We start from the raw sequence: 12,880 nt of genomic DNA, 5'->3' as shown, positions 1-12,880 counted from the left end.
CGCACCCTGCACGTGTGACCTTTCCCTGCACCCTGCATCCCATTCCTAGCACCCCACATCCACACCTTGCAATTTTACTTCCTAGCACCCTAATTCCCAGCACACTGCATCCCCTGCCGTGTGCTCTACATCTCATTCCTGCAGCTGTGGCCTTTCCCCTGCACCCTACATGTCCTTCCCTGCACCCCACATCATATTCTGCACCCCACCGTCCATTCTTTGCACCCTACATTTTGTCCTACACCGTACATCCCATTCCTTGCGCCCTATATGCCCTGCCTATCATCCCTACATCTGTGGCCTTTTCTCTCCCTGCATCCCCTATTCCTTTGACCCAACAACATTCCCAGCACCCTACATCCTACTCCTTGCACCTGTGGCCTTTTCCCTACACCCTACATCCATTCCTTGCACCCCACATCCCATTCCCATCCTCCTTGCACCCCACATCCCATTCCCGTCCTCCTACATCCATTCCTTGCACCCTACAATCCATTCCCTGCACCCTACATCCATTCCTTGCACCCCACATCCCATTCCCGTCCTCCTACACCCATTCCTTGCACTCCACATCCTATTCCTTGCACCCTACATCCTCTTCCTGCTCCCTACAGACCGTTATCCCACACCCTGTGCTCATGTTCGGCTCTCCACCCACTGCTCCATCCCCAACCTATCTGTGGGGTTTGGGGCTTTTAGGGTGACAAGCGCGGTGCGCGCTGGCCCCGCCACTCTGAGCGTCGCGGCCTGCTTGCACTCAGCCGCTTCTCGCGCCCCGCCTCCTTCTCCGGTTAAACTCACGGGCAAAAGGGGCACCGGGAGTGCGGTGAACCCCGTACCGGGACCGCACAGCCCCGGCACGGAGGGGAGGAGCAAAATAATAAGCACTAACACAGTGCTGTCAGCGCGACCGCGGCAGGACTCGAACCTGCAATCTTCTGATCCGAAGTCAGACGCCTTATCCATTAGGCCACGCGGCCACCCTCACTCCCGCCTCCCCGCGCGCCTTACTCAGGGAATCCCGGCGGGCCGTACCACGCGCGGGCGGGGGGCGGGACGGGACGGGACGTCACGGCGGCCGGAAGCTCCCCCGGGCGCCCCGGTTTGGATCTGCCCGCCGACCCAGGCCCCGGCGGCGCTTGCGGGAAGCAGGTGGGAACAGGGGGGAATTTGGGGGGAAACAGCTGGATGGGGGGAAACAGCTGGATGAGGGGGAGACAGCCATATGGGGGAAAACAGCTGTATGGGGGGAAATACCGGTATGAGCGAACATTTGTATAGAGGCACGGCTGGATGGGGAAAAACATCTGTATGGGGAAAACAACTGTAGGGAGGCACGGCTGGATGGGGGGAAACACCTGTATAGGGACACAGCTATATGGGGGCACAGCTATATGGGGGACATGGCTCTATGGGGACACAGCTAAATGAGATAAAATGTCTGTTTGGGAACACAGCTCTATGGGGGAAGGCTGTATGGGGGCACAGCTGTATGGGGGAAGTCTGTATGGGGCAGGGCTATATGGGGCCATAGCTGTACAGAGGAGTGCTTGACTGTACAGGACAGTGTGTGCATGGCAGTGATCAGTGCTGAGCTCACCCTTTGCCTTTCCCCTTTGCTGGGGAGCACAGGGGGAGGATGAGGCGCGTGTCCTGGATGCGCTCGGTGAGGGGCTGCAGCCCCCAGCCCCGGCGCTGCCCGTCCAGCTCCTCGGCCAGCCGCCCGCTGCCAGAGGAGCCCGGCCAGGAGCCGTCCACGGGCCAGCGGCGCATGAACCCCCTCAACATCCAGATGCTGTCCAGGAGCCTCCACGAGCAGATCTTCCGCGGCGCCCGGGTGCGCTACTCGGCGGAGGAGGTGCAGCGCAGCGTGCAGCACCTGCAGCAGCACGGGCTGTGGGGCAAGGAGACCTCCACGCTGCCCGACGTGGAGCTGCGCCTGCCCCGCATGTACGGCCGCGACATCGACGAGCACTTTCGCCTGCTGGCGCAGAAGCAGAGCCTGCCCTACCTGGAGGCGGCCGAGGAGCTGCTGCGTTGCCAGCTGCCCCCGCTGCCCGAGCGCTGGGCCTGGCGCCTGGGCTGGAGCCGCTACGGCCCCCAGGGGCAGGCGGAGCCCGTGGAGTTCCCCGAGGAGCGGGCGCTGGTGCTGGATGTGGAGGTGTGCGTGGCCGAGGGGCACTGCCCCACGCTGGCCGTGGCGGTGTCCCCGCACGCCTGGTGAGATGCGGGGCCAGGAGCGGTGCTGGGGTCACAGCAGGGCTGGGGGGGACGGTGTTGAGGGGATGGGGATGGTCCTGAGCGGAGCCTCTTCCTGCAGTCCATGCTGGCTGGCAGGGAAGGCACAACAAAGCCCCAGTGGCTCTGGGGTGTGGGGTGTGTGTCCTGCTTAGCTAGAACAGCTCTTGTGACCGTGTTCACAGGGGTCTGAGGTTGAGGGAAGAGATGAGGATCTGACTCCATGTTTCAGAAGGCTTGATTTATTATTTTATTATATATATTATATTAAAAGTATACTAGAAGAATAGAAGAAAGGATTTCATCAGAAGGCTAGCTAAGAATAGAAAAAGAAGGAATGAAGAACAAAGGTTTGTGGCTTGGACAGTGAGTCTGAGCCAGCTGATTGTGATTGGCCATTAATTAGAAACAACCACATGAGACCAGTCACAGATGCACCTGTTGCATTCCACAGCAGCAGATAATCATTGTTTACATTTTGTTCCTGAGGCCTCTCAGCTTCTCAGGAGGAAAAATCCTAAGGAAAGGATTTTTCATAAAAGATGTCTGTGACAGATAGGGATGGTCCTGAGCGGAGCCTCTTCCTGCAGTCCATGCTGGCTGGCAGGGAAGACACAACAAAGCCCCAGTGGCTCTGGGATGTGGGGTGTGTGTCCTGCTTAGCTAGAACAGCAATCCCTGGGGTTGTCACCTCCCTGGCACAGGTGGGGTCCTGTCAGCCCCGTGGCACTGTGGCTGCTCTGTGACAGTCACAGGTGCCACCTGTCCCCTGCAGGTACTCGTGGTGCAGCAGGCGGCTGCTGGAGCAGCGTTACTCCTGGTCCAGCCACCTCACCCTGGCTGACCTCATTCCCATGGAGAGCCCAGCAGGTGCCAGCTGTGCCAGCAAACAGGACTGGATAGAGAGAGTGGTGGTGGGACACAATGTGGCCTTCGACCGGGCATTCATCAAGGAGCAGTATCTTATCCAGGTAATCCACCGAGCCTTGGCTTTGTTCTGGCAGCTGCAATTTCTTACCCAGATAATCATTTGCATTGGCTCTTGAGGGTTACTTTGGCAGATGCTGTTCTGCACAGGTACCCCAGGTTTGTGCTCACTTTGTCCTGCAGAGCAGGTTTGAGGCTGGATCTCTTTAGAGGAAGATATTCTTGCACCCTTTAGGGCTGCTGGAGGCTGCAGGGTGCCAGCTGGGGATGTGGCAGGAGCCTTTGAGCAGCTGACAGCCTGCACTGGGGATGCTTTTGGCTCTCAAAAGGGGAGTGTGGGAGGCAAAGCTTCCCTTAACAAAACCAGCTTGAGCAGAGGACTTGCAGCTCCTCCAGCACATCCCCAGCCCTCTCTTTTCTCCCCCTGTGTTTATCCCAGGGCTCCAAGATGCGCTTCCTGGACACCATGAGCATGCACATGGCCATCTCGGGGCTGACGGGCTTCCAGCGCAGCCTCTGGATGGCTGCCAAGCACGGCAAGAGGAGGGGGCTGCAGCAGGTCAAGGAGCACATGAAGAAAACACGCAGCAAGGCCGAGGGGCCGGCAGTGAGTGAGGGGAGCTGAGCTGCTGGCAGTGCTGTGGGTGGCAGGGGACAGTGGGCTCCTGTGCCAGGGCTGTTTGCTGCTGTCCTGGCAGAGTGGAGCAGCTCCACTGAGTGAAGCTCTCCCAGCGCGTTTCAGATAAGGTGGCCTTGGTTGAAGCTGGAGCAGAGGCATCCTTTCCTCCTCCTGATCTTGGCTGCAGCTGGTTGTCCTCCCACAGTGTGTGACCCCCCTGTTGTCACAGGTCACCTCCTGGGACTGGGTGCACGTGGGCAGCATCAACAACCTGGCGGATGTGCATGCGCTCTACGTCGGGGGGGAGCCCCTGGAGAAGGAGGCACGGGAGCTCTTTGTCAAGGGCACCATGGCTGACATCAGGAGCAACTTCCAGGTGCAGGAGGCCATCCTACTGACAGGCAGCAGGAGCTGGAGAGGGGAGCAGGGTGGTAGTGGCTGCTGACGTAGTTTCCATTTTGCTGGGGTAGTTTCCATTTTGTGGGGTAGTTTCCATTTTGCTGGCATAGTTTCCTGCTGGGGTAGTTTCCATTTTGCTGGGGTAGTTTCCATTTTGTGGAGTAGTTTCCATTTTGCTGGGGTAGTTTCCATTTTGTGGAGTAGTTTCCATTTTGCTGGGGTAGTTTCCATTTTGCTGGCATAGTTTCCTGCTGGGGTAGTTTCCATTTTGTGGGGTAGTTTCCATGCTGGGGTAGTTTCCATTTTGCTGCCCTCGCTTGCAGCACTGGGTGTGCGTGGGGCTGTGGCCTGCTCTGTGTTCCTGCAGCCCCAATGCCTTGCCCTGTGCTGGCACAGGGGTGGCTGCTTTGCCTGCTCTCACCTGCTGCTGTCCCTCCCCAGGACCTGGTGTCATACTGTGCCCGTGATGTCCAGGCCACCCATGAGGTGTTTCAAGAGCAGCTGCCACTGTTTATGGAGAGGTGAGAGCTGCCAGGTTCTGGCTGGTGGTGGCCAAGGGGGCTGTGGGCTTGGTGGGCAGTGGGGAGGGGAAGAGCATCGAGGGTTGTATGAAGCTGGGAAGCTCTAGATGAAGACACATTTATGTCTGTTGTAGCCTGGTGCTTCCAGGGCCTGTCCCCTCTGGCAGATTTTAACCTTGCTGCTTTGGGGTCCAGGTGCCCCCACCCTGTCACGTTTGCAGGGATGCTGGAGATGGGAGTGTCCTACCTGCCAGTCAATGGGAATTGGAACAGGTACCTGGATGATGCTCAGGGTATTTATGAGGAGCTGCAGAAGGAGATGAAGAAGTCCCTGATGAACCTGGCCAATGATGCCTGCCAGCTGCTGCACGAGCACAGGTACCCTGGGCTGGGGCTGCAGGAAGGAGCTCAGGCACCAGCTGGTCCTTGGGGGGCTGTGGGTGGCTGTGAGGGACAGGAGCAAAGCTGTGACAATGGTGTGTCATCAGGTACAAGGATGACCCTTGGCTCTGGGATCTCGAGTGGGACACGCAGGAGTTTAAGCAAAAGAAGAATCCAGAGAAGAAGAAGAAGAAGAAGAAAGGTCAGGATGGGAGCAGCCCAGTTTCCCCAGCAGCAATGGAAGCAAAAGAGTCAGCCCAGGAGTGGCAGGAGGGTGAGCACAGGGGATCCCTGGGGATGAGGGATGCTCCAGGGCTGCCTTCCCAGGGGTGGACAAGGTTTGCTTGTGCTGCAGGGTGAATCATTGCTGGCCTATGTCCCATGCTGCTGCATGTGGTGGGGGATGGTTTGGTGTCCCTGTCCCCAGAAGGGTGGCACAGAGGGCCCTTTGCAAGCCAGTTCTCCTTGCCCCACCAGACCCTGGTCCCCCCAGTGAGGAAGAGGAGCTGAAGGTCTCTGCGAGCCAGCTCTGTCTGGAGCGCCTGAAGGAGACGGTCACGCTGCAACCCAAGAGACTCCAGCACCTGCCAGGCCACCCGGGGTGAGTTGGGCACCCTGTGTGTCCCCAGGGCTGTCCCTGCACTTTCTGACCCACCCTGCTGCTCCCCATGCCCAGCTGGTACCGCAAGCTGTGCCCACGGCTGGAGGAGGAGGGCTGGGTGCCTGGGCCCAGCCTCATCAGCCTGCAGATGAGGGTGACCCCAAAGCTGATGCGCCTGGCCTGGGATGGATTCCCCCTGCACTACTCAGAGAAGCATGGCTGGGGATACCTGGTGCCAGGACGGCAGGACAATTTGCCAGCTGCCCCTGGAGAGACCGATGGCCCCTCCTGCCCACACAGGTGAGAGGGATGGGATGGGGTGCTGGGCTGGGAGCTGCCCCAAAGGGGTATTTGGGAGCTCCCTGGCCCTCTGCCCAGGTGCTGCCCCAGAGCCTTTGTGGGTGCACCAGCCCTGCCCTCTCCTCTGCCAGGGTGATTGAGAACCTGTACAGGCAGCACTGCCTGGAGAAGGGCAAGGAGCAGCCCCCGGGGCTGGAGGCAGCTGTGGAGGACGAGCTGCTGGGGATGGACAGCAGCACAATCTGGCAGAAGGTGAAGGAAGGGATGGAGGGTTCCCTGGTGGGAGGGAGGTGTGGGGCTGTGCTTCCTCCTGTGTGCAGGCAGTAACCAGCCCTGTGTGCAGCCCCAGGGGCTGCAAGCAAGAAATTCCCTTTAATAAGGGTTGCGGGAGGATTGGTGTTTGATCTGGCTCCCCCACAGATGGAGGAGCTGAGCCGGATTGAGGTGGATCCAGAGGAGAAAATGAACAAAGCAGACCAGAGCCTGGTGCTGGTAAGGGGAATTTCCTGTGGAATGGGGTGGTGGATTGGTCTCTCCTTGATTTCCCCCTCCTGTTCCTGACATTGCCTCACTTTGCTGGTCTCAGGAGGAGATGGAAGAGCTGAGGTGCACAGAGAGGAAGAGCAAGCCCTCGTTCCACCATGGCAATGGTCCCTACAACGATGTCAACATCCCTGGGTGCTGGTTCTTCAAGCTGCCTCACAAGGCAAGTTGGGGCTCCTGAGGCTCTTCCTATGCCCACAGTGCTGCTGGGACCCACATGATCTCATCCCATGGGATTGGGTGGGGGAAATCCATCTCTGTAGCTGGGACAGGAGGATGCACAGAGCTTTGCTGATGTGGAGTGGAGGCTTGCCAAGCCCTGACACCTCTTTTGCTGCTAAAGGATGGGAATGATAACAACGTGGGAAGCCCTTTTGCCAAGGATTTCCTGCCCCAGATGGAGGACGGCACCCTGCGGGCTGCTGTGGGCCGCACCCACGGGACAAGAGCCCTCGAGATTAACAAAATGATCTCATTCTGGAGGAATGCTCACAAGAGGATCAGGTGAGCAGCTGCTTTCATGGTCACACCTCTGTGGGTGGAGGCAGGGGTGTTTGTGTGGATGCACAGGGGCTCAGCATCTCACCTGCCACGTGTCCCCTCAGTTCCCAGATGGTGGTGTGGCTGAAGAAGGGGGAGCTGCCTCGTGTGGTGACCAGGTACAGTACCCAAACCCAGACTGTTCCCTTTACCCTGCACCAGGAGGGCTCTTGCAGGGTGATGCTCATCCTTGCCTCTGTCCCAGGCATCCTGACTACAACGAGGAGGAGAGTTATGGGGCCATCCTGCCGCAGGTGGTGACTGCAGGCACTGTCACCCGCCGGGCCGTGGAACCCACCTGGCTGACAGCCAGCAACGCCCGGGTATGGCCACGCTTGGATCCTTGCAGGGGCGTTTGGGGGCTCCCTCTGTGTTTTGGACTGATGGGAGGTGCTTGGCTTGGAATAGGGGTTGGATATGGATGCTGGGATTTGGGGTAGCAGGGTCAGAGCTGGGGTCCTCTTGCTGATGTGCTTTCATGTGGGAGAAAGGAAGGAGTCAGCAGGGGCTCTGGAGCTTCAGGATGTGGTGAAAGGGGAAGAAAACACCAGCATATACCAATACCAATTTCTGTCTTTTCTCAAGCTCCCTTTCTTCTCTGCTGGAGCGTGGGTGATGTCCACATGAGTTAAACTCAGTTTGACATTGAGAGCAAAACTTAGGGGTGTATGGGGATAGAATATAAGAAAATAAAGACAGTGTAGAAAGTAATCTTACCCCTAAGGAGCTGCAGCTGGGCCAATTAGCAAAGATTAGGAACAGGGCTGACTTTACAGGCCACAGCTGTAACCAATGAGAAGAAGAGTGCTCTAAAAGAGTGGGTTGGCTGGTTGGGAGGGGAACTGGAGTCAGTTGGCTGCTTTGTGAAGAAGAAAGAATCAGTGCTCTGAGGAGCTGCCCATGAGAAACACCAAGAAAGTATGAAACTTTTGTGATAAGGAGACAACAGTATGGAAGCCCTGCAGTAAGATGACAACACAGGGGCACAGGGAGTGCTGTGCCAGCATACTGTGGCTGTGGGAAGGCTGCTCCTGTGCCAGGAGAGGGATGTGCTGACCCGGCCATCGTGTCCTGCAGGCCGACAGGGTGGGCAGTGAGCTGAAGGCCATGGTGCAGGTGCCGCCTGGCTACTCGCTGGTGGGAGCAGACGTGGATTCCCAGGAGCTGTGGATCGCGGCGGTGCTGGGCGAGGCGCAGTTCGCTGGCATGCACGGTGAGCCGGGGCTTTGCAGGGCAGAGGGCGATCCCTGATCCTCATCCCGATCCCGCTGGGCATCCAACCCCTGCTCCCCTCCCGCAGGCTGCACGGCCTTCGGCTGGATGACCCTGCAGGGCAAGAAGAGCAACGGCACGGACCTGCACAGCAAGACGGCCGCCACCGTGGGCATCAGCCGGGAGCACGCCAAGGTCTTCAACTACGGGCGCATCTACGGGGCAGGGCAGCCCTTCGCCGAGCGGCTGCTGATGCAGTTCAACCACCGGCTCACGCCGCAGCAGGCGCGGGACAAGGCCCAGCAGATGTACGCCGTCACCAAGGGCATCCGCAGGTAGGTGCAGCCTGGGCAGGGCTGGGGGCGGTGTTCCAGCCAGAGGAGCTGCGTTACTCGCTCTCCCCTGCAGGTTTCATCTCTCTGAGGAGGGGGAGTGGCTGCTGACGAAGCTGGAGCTGGCTGTGGATAGGGCGGAGGATGGATCAGTGTCGGCCCAGGATGTCCAGCGGCTCCAGAGAGAAGCCATGAAAGGGTGAGATGGTCTGACCCTGCTCGGCTCTGTGGCTTTGGGATGTGAGGGGGAGAGGGCTGCAGCCTGATGGGCAGAGAGGAGAGATGGGGCTGGATAGTCCTGGTCCGCCCTTCCTGCTCCTCCGGGGCCAAGGAGGTTTGATTTGGGGGCCGTCAGCCTCACCCACTTTCCCAGTGAACAGTTAGCAGGGTCTCATCCTGCTGCCCCAAACCAGGAGGGAGTGTTTGAGGGTCTCAAATGGGGACCTGCAGCCCGCTCCCACTCTTCCAGCAAACCTCCCTTCTGCCCCACAGGTCCCGGTGGGAGAAGAAGTGGAATGTGGTGGAGCAAAGAGTGTGGGCTGGAGGCACTGAGTCTGAGATGTTCAACAAGCTGGAAAGCATTGCCTTATCCCCCTCCCCACAGACCCCAGTGCTGGGCTGTCACATCAGCAGGGCCCTGGAGCCTGCCATGGTCAAGGGGGAGGTAAGGATGCAGCTCTGGGATGCTGAGATTTTGGCTTTGCTTATATATTCTGAAATGGGTACCTGATGTTCAGCCCCTCTTAGATTCCTGGATGCCCACTAGGCTCTTGTGCCATTTGGGAAACCCATTGTGCCTTTATCTCCATGCCACCCAGAAAACCCAACCACCCTGAGTTTAACAGATTTCTCCCATGTACAGGTACCATGCCCTTGACTGCAGTACTCTCTTACTGTCCATCTCTTTCCTTTCACCAGTTTGTGACCAGCAGGGTGAACTGGGTGGTGCAGAGCTCAGCTGTGGACTACCTGCACCTCATGCTGGTTGCCATGAAGTGGCTGTTTGAGGAGTTTGACATCAACGGGCGCTTCTGCATCAGCATCCACGACGAGGTGCGGTACCTGGTCCAGCACCAGGATCGCTACCGGGCTGCCCTGGCCCTGCAGATCACCAACCTCCTCACAAGGTGAGCTGGGATGGCTCTGCTGTCTCCTGGGCAGCAGCAGCTGTGACTCCAGAGTGGGACAGGCAAGCCCCAGGGGCTGGGGTTGGCTTTGCCTGCAGCAAGCTGGTGCAGAGCAGTTTTCTTCTGCTCAGGGCAAGTTAGCAGCACTGGAGGCTGCAGTTCCTTCATGCTATAAATGGATCTCAGCTTTGATTTCCAGGGATAATGTGCTGACAAAAGGGTTTTTTTATCATCAGCTTTTGGCCCTGCAGGGATGGGGCCAGTCACTGGCTCTGCTGGGATGCAAGTGCATCACTTCATGCTCCCTTTGGGTCTGCAGCTGTCACATGGCAGCAGCCTTTGGGCTTGGTTGAGGAGCTGGGAGCCTGAAACTGTCCCATCCCTCATCCCCTGCTGCCTTCAGGGGACAGCAAGGGGCATGGCTCATCTCTGCTGTGAGCACCAGTGCTGTCCCCCCTCCCACAGCATGGGGTGTTCCTGCTGCTTCCCTGCCTCACAGAGAACTAAGCTTAGCCTAGGAAGCTCCTGACCTCCAAGGGCTCCCATTGATCCAGCTCTGTCCCAGCCAGCTTTGCCAAATCCCCCTCCCAGCACCGTGGGGTGTTTGGTTACACAGGAGCTGGCCAAGGTGAGCTGTTTCTCCTGTGTGGAGGCAGGAATGACACAAACAGCCTTTCTGCAGCCACAGCAGGGCAGGCACCCTGACGTTCCTGCCTTTGTGCTGGCTCCTGCGAGCACAGGGCTTCCTGCTGGGAAAATCCTGCATCTGCTCTGCCTGCCAGGGAGGATTAGCCAGCAGTGAGGGGCTAGATTCTTCCCTTTTCTTGAGGAGGCTCCATTTTTTCCAAGGAGGTGCCATGAGTGTTCCTCCCATGCTCACTATAGCAATTCTTGGCCCTCCTGCTGTCCAGGGCTTAGAAAGCACCTTGTCCCCCACCTGCTGAGTGATAATACCCTGTGAGGGGTGGCTGGCCAGTGTTTGGTAAATGTGGCTGATTGCTTTCTTGCTCTCCAGGTGCATGTTTGCCTACAAACTGGGCCTCCAGGACCTGCCACAGTCAGTGGCTTTCTTCAGTGCAGTGGATATTGACCAGTGCTTAAGGAAAGAGGTGACCATGAACTGTGTGACACCATCAAATCCCATGGGGATGGAGAAGTATGGCATCCCTCAAGGTGAGCAGTGTCCCCTGCAATCTCCTCTCCACCTGCAAGCTGCCCCTTGGCCTCTCCTCTGCATGAGCCTTCCCAGCTTAAGCAGAGCACTTGGCCTGAGTAGTCATTCCCTGAGGGCTCTGCTCACCTGTGGCACCTCATGAGCCCCTTGGTTCCTGGCACATCCTCTGACCTACAGGGCTGCCCCTCCTTCCTCAGTCCTCAAGTGTTCATGCTGCTGCTTTCCAAATATTTGTGAGTGATGAGCCAGGCCTGGCTCTGTTCTCCCACACTTTGTTTGCTTTGTGCCCCTTGGAGGAGCCCTCCTGTGCACTTTTAACACAAACCAAATTTAATTTCTTCTCTGAAAGGAAGCACCTCAGCAACCTTGTTTTGTCAATTTTGCCCTGCATACCCAAAATCTTTCATTCCTTTCTCTCCTTCCCTGCTCTCCCTTAGCCAAGCACTGTTCTGGCATTGCTGGGTGCTTCCTCAGCAGTCCCAAGGCCTCAAGTCATCCCTGTCTGCACTCAGTGTAACCCTCCAATTGCTGCAAGCAAACATTTAACTCGTGGCTGGGAAAGCAGCTCCTCCTCACTGTGCAGCAGCTCTTCCCCACAGAAGAACCTGCCCTCAAATTTGTTATTTCAGTCACTGCACACATCAGATGCTCTGCCCTTAAATAACCTTTATTAGGACTCTTACAGGCAAAGGGTGCTTTCAGAAACAGGATTTGTGCTCTGTAGGCAAAATGGGAACTTTTCACCAAGAACCAGGCAAATTAAACGAGTGCATCACAATCAGGGTCAGCAAAAACATAACAGCAAAACCAGCCTGGGCAGAGGAAGCTGTGGCCTCTCGCTGCTCAGGAGATGCACACAGCAGCTTCAACTCCAAGGCACAACAGCTCATGTTCCCAGCTCCCTACTGGTGCTGGTTTCTGCATTCTCACCACCCAAAACACAAGCTTGAATAAATTTAGGGCGTTCTGTGCTCGATGCTCTGAACTAAAGCAGATCCCAACCATCACTCTCTTGCATTGCACAGTCTGAGTGTACTGCAGGGAACTGACTGTCCCCTTGTCTTCCAGGGGAAGCACTGGATATATATCAGATAATTGAAATAACCAAAGGTTCGCTGGAGAAGCAGTGACGACACCAGAGGGCCAGGACAATTGTCCAGACCGTGTGCCAAAGCCTCCCTGTCCTTTCAGAAGCAGATCTTTTGGCAGGGACTGACTGATCCCAGCTGCTCCCTTTCCATTTTGCTGTAAGGGATATTCCTGGGGAAGATTCAAATAGCAGAGGCACTTCTGATGGCAGCAGCCAGCTTTGAAACCTGTGACAGGGGCCAGAGTCGCTCCCATGGACACAAAGGAAGAAAGCAGAAGTATCTGACAAGAGAAGCAATAAACCATCATCTCCATATCTGCAGCCTCTGAGACCAAGGAGAGTCCACCATGGAATGAGCACTGTGAGAGGAGGCAGTGGCAGCAACTCCAGTTTATTTTTTTCTCTGTCTCTTCTTTTTGGGTTCCTGGTTCTCATCTGTCTGCTCTGCTGTGCTGCTCTGGAGAGGGGAGGGAGAGAGCAGCAGTAGAGTGTGATTGTTTTTGTGTGAACAGTCTAAGGAATGGTTACCTAGAGCAAGAAGCTGTGCAGAACAGGATTTAGCTCTTTTTTTCTCACTAACAAAATGACCTGAATATGGGATACCTATCAGCCACTGAGACTTTCCCCATGGGTCACCCCCTACCCAGTTCATGCTGGAACTTAGACCACAGGCTACCAGTGGCACAGTACAGGGATGCTGTCCTGGGTTTTGGCTTGTTGAAACACTCAGGAAAATATGGACAGAAGCACCAATAAAAACCTGGACAATCAGCAGAGTAAACTGTTTATTTTTCTTAGCCAGCATGTTGCACTGCCTTCACCAGCACTGTGTAGGAGAGATGGGTCTGAGGAGAATGATGCCTTGCAGAATTTGCC

At 56.9% G+C, this 12,880-nt stretch overlaps 2 protein-coding genes and 1 non-coding gene across 3 annotated transcripts in view; 1 reads left to right on the top strand and 2 right to left on the bottom strand.

The window, feature by feature from the left end:
- Positions 1 to 907: 907 nt before the first annotated feature.
- Positions 908 to 980, bottom strand: TRNAR-UCG (transfer RNA arginine (anticodon UCG)). The gene has a single exon. It is a non-coding gene; the product is annotated as a tRNA-Arg (tRNA).
- Positions 981 to 1,623: 643 nt separating this feature from the next.
- On the top strand, positions 1,624 to 12,775 carry POLG (DNA polymerase gamma, catalytic subunit). The gene is made up of 22 exons (XM_054641905.2): positions 1,624 to 2,220; positions 3,014 to 3,209; positions 3,605 to 3,772; positions 4,014 to 4,160; positions 4,625 to 4,704; positions 4,900 to 5,082; positions 5,193 to 5,359; positions 5,563 to 5,686; positions 5,762 to 5,986; positions 6,118 to 6,238; positions 6,407 to 6,478; positions 6,573 to 6,692; positions 6,873 to 7,033; positions 7,135 to 7,188; positions 7,275 to 7,392; positions 8,147 to 8,282; positions 8,370 to 8,616; positions 8,690 to 8,812; positions 9,106 to 9,277; positions 9,532 to 9,740; positions 10,756 to 10,913; positions 11,983 to 12,775. Exons 1-22 carry the CDS (start codon positions 1,640 to 1,642, stop codon positions 12,042 to 12,044), a joined length of 3,624 nt encoding a protein of 1,207 aa, XP_054497880.2. The 5' UTR covers positions 1,624 to 1,639; the 3' UTR covers positions 12,045 to 12,775.
- Positions 11,566 to 12,880, bottom strand: part of FANCI (FA complementation group I) — a 24,107-nt gene continuing 22,792 nt past the window's right edge. Inside the window, exon 37 of the mRNA XM_077185373.1 lies at positions 11,566 to 12,461. Coding sequence (XP_077041488.1) covers positions 12,396 to 12,461 — 66 coding nt within the window. The 3' untranslated portion in view covers positions 11,566 to 12,395. The remainder of the gene's footprint in view (positions 12,462 to 12,880) is intronic.

Source organism: Agelaius phoeniceus, chromosome 13 (genome assembly GCF_051311805.1).
Source record: "Agelaius phoeniceus isolate bAgePho1 chromosome 13, bAgePho1.hap1, whole genome shotgun sequence".
In the NCBI taxonomy this organism is placed as follows: domain Eukaryota; kingdom Metazoa; phylum Chordata; class Aves; order Passeriformes; family Icteridae; genus Agelaius; species Agelaius phoeniceus.
This window is presented reverse-complemented; position numbering and strand designations above follow the sequence as displayed.

Excerpts from the sequence above, each read along its gene's own strand:
- POLG (XM_054641905.2), top strand. The coding sequence starts at position 1,640 with ATGAGGCGCGTGTCCTGGATGCGCTCGGTGAGGGGCTGCAGCCCCCAG. Across the intron at positions 3,773-4,013 it reads GCAAGGCCGAGGGGCCGGCA|GTCACCTCCTGGGACTGGGT; the intron begins GTGAGTGAGGGG and ends CTGTTGTCACAG. Across the intron at positions 5,083-5,192 it reads CAGCTGCTGCACGAGCACAG|GTACAAGGATGACCCTTGGC; the intron begins GTACCCTGGGCT and ends GTGTGTCATCAG.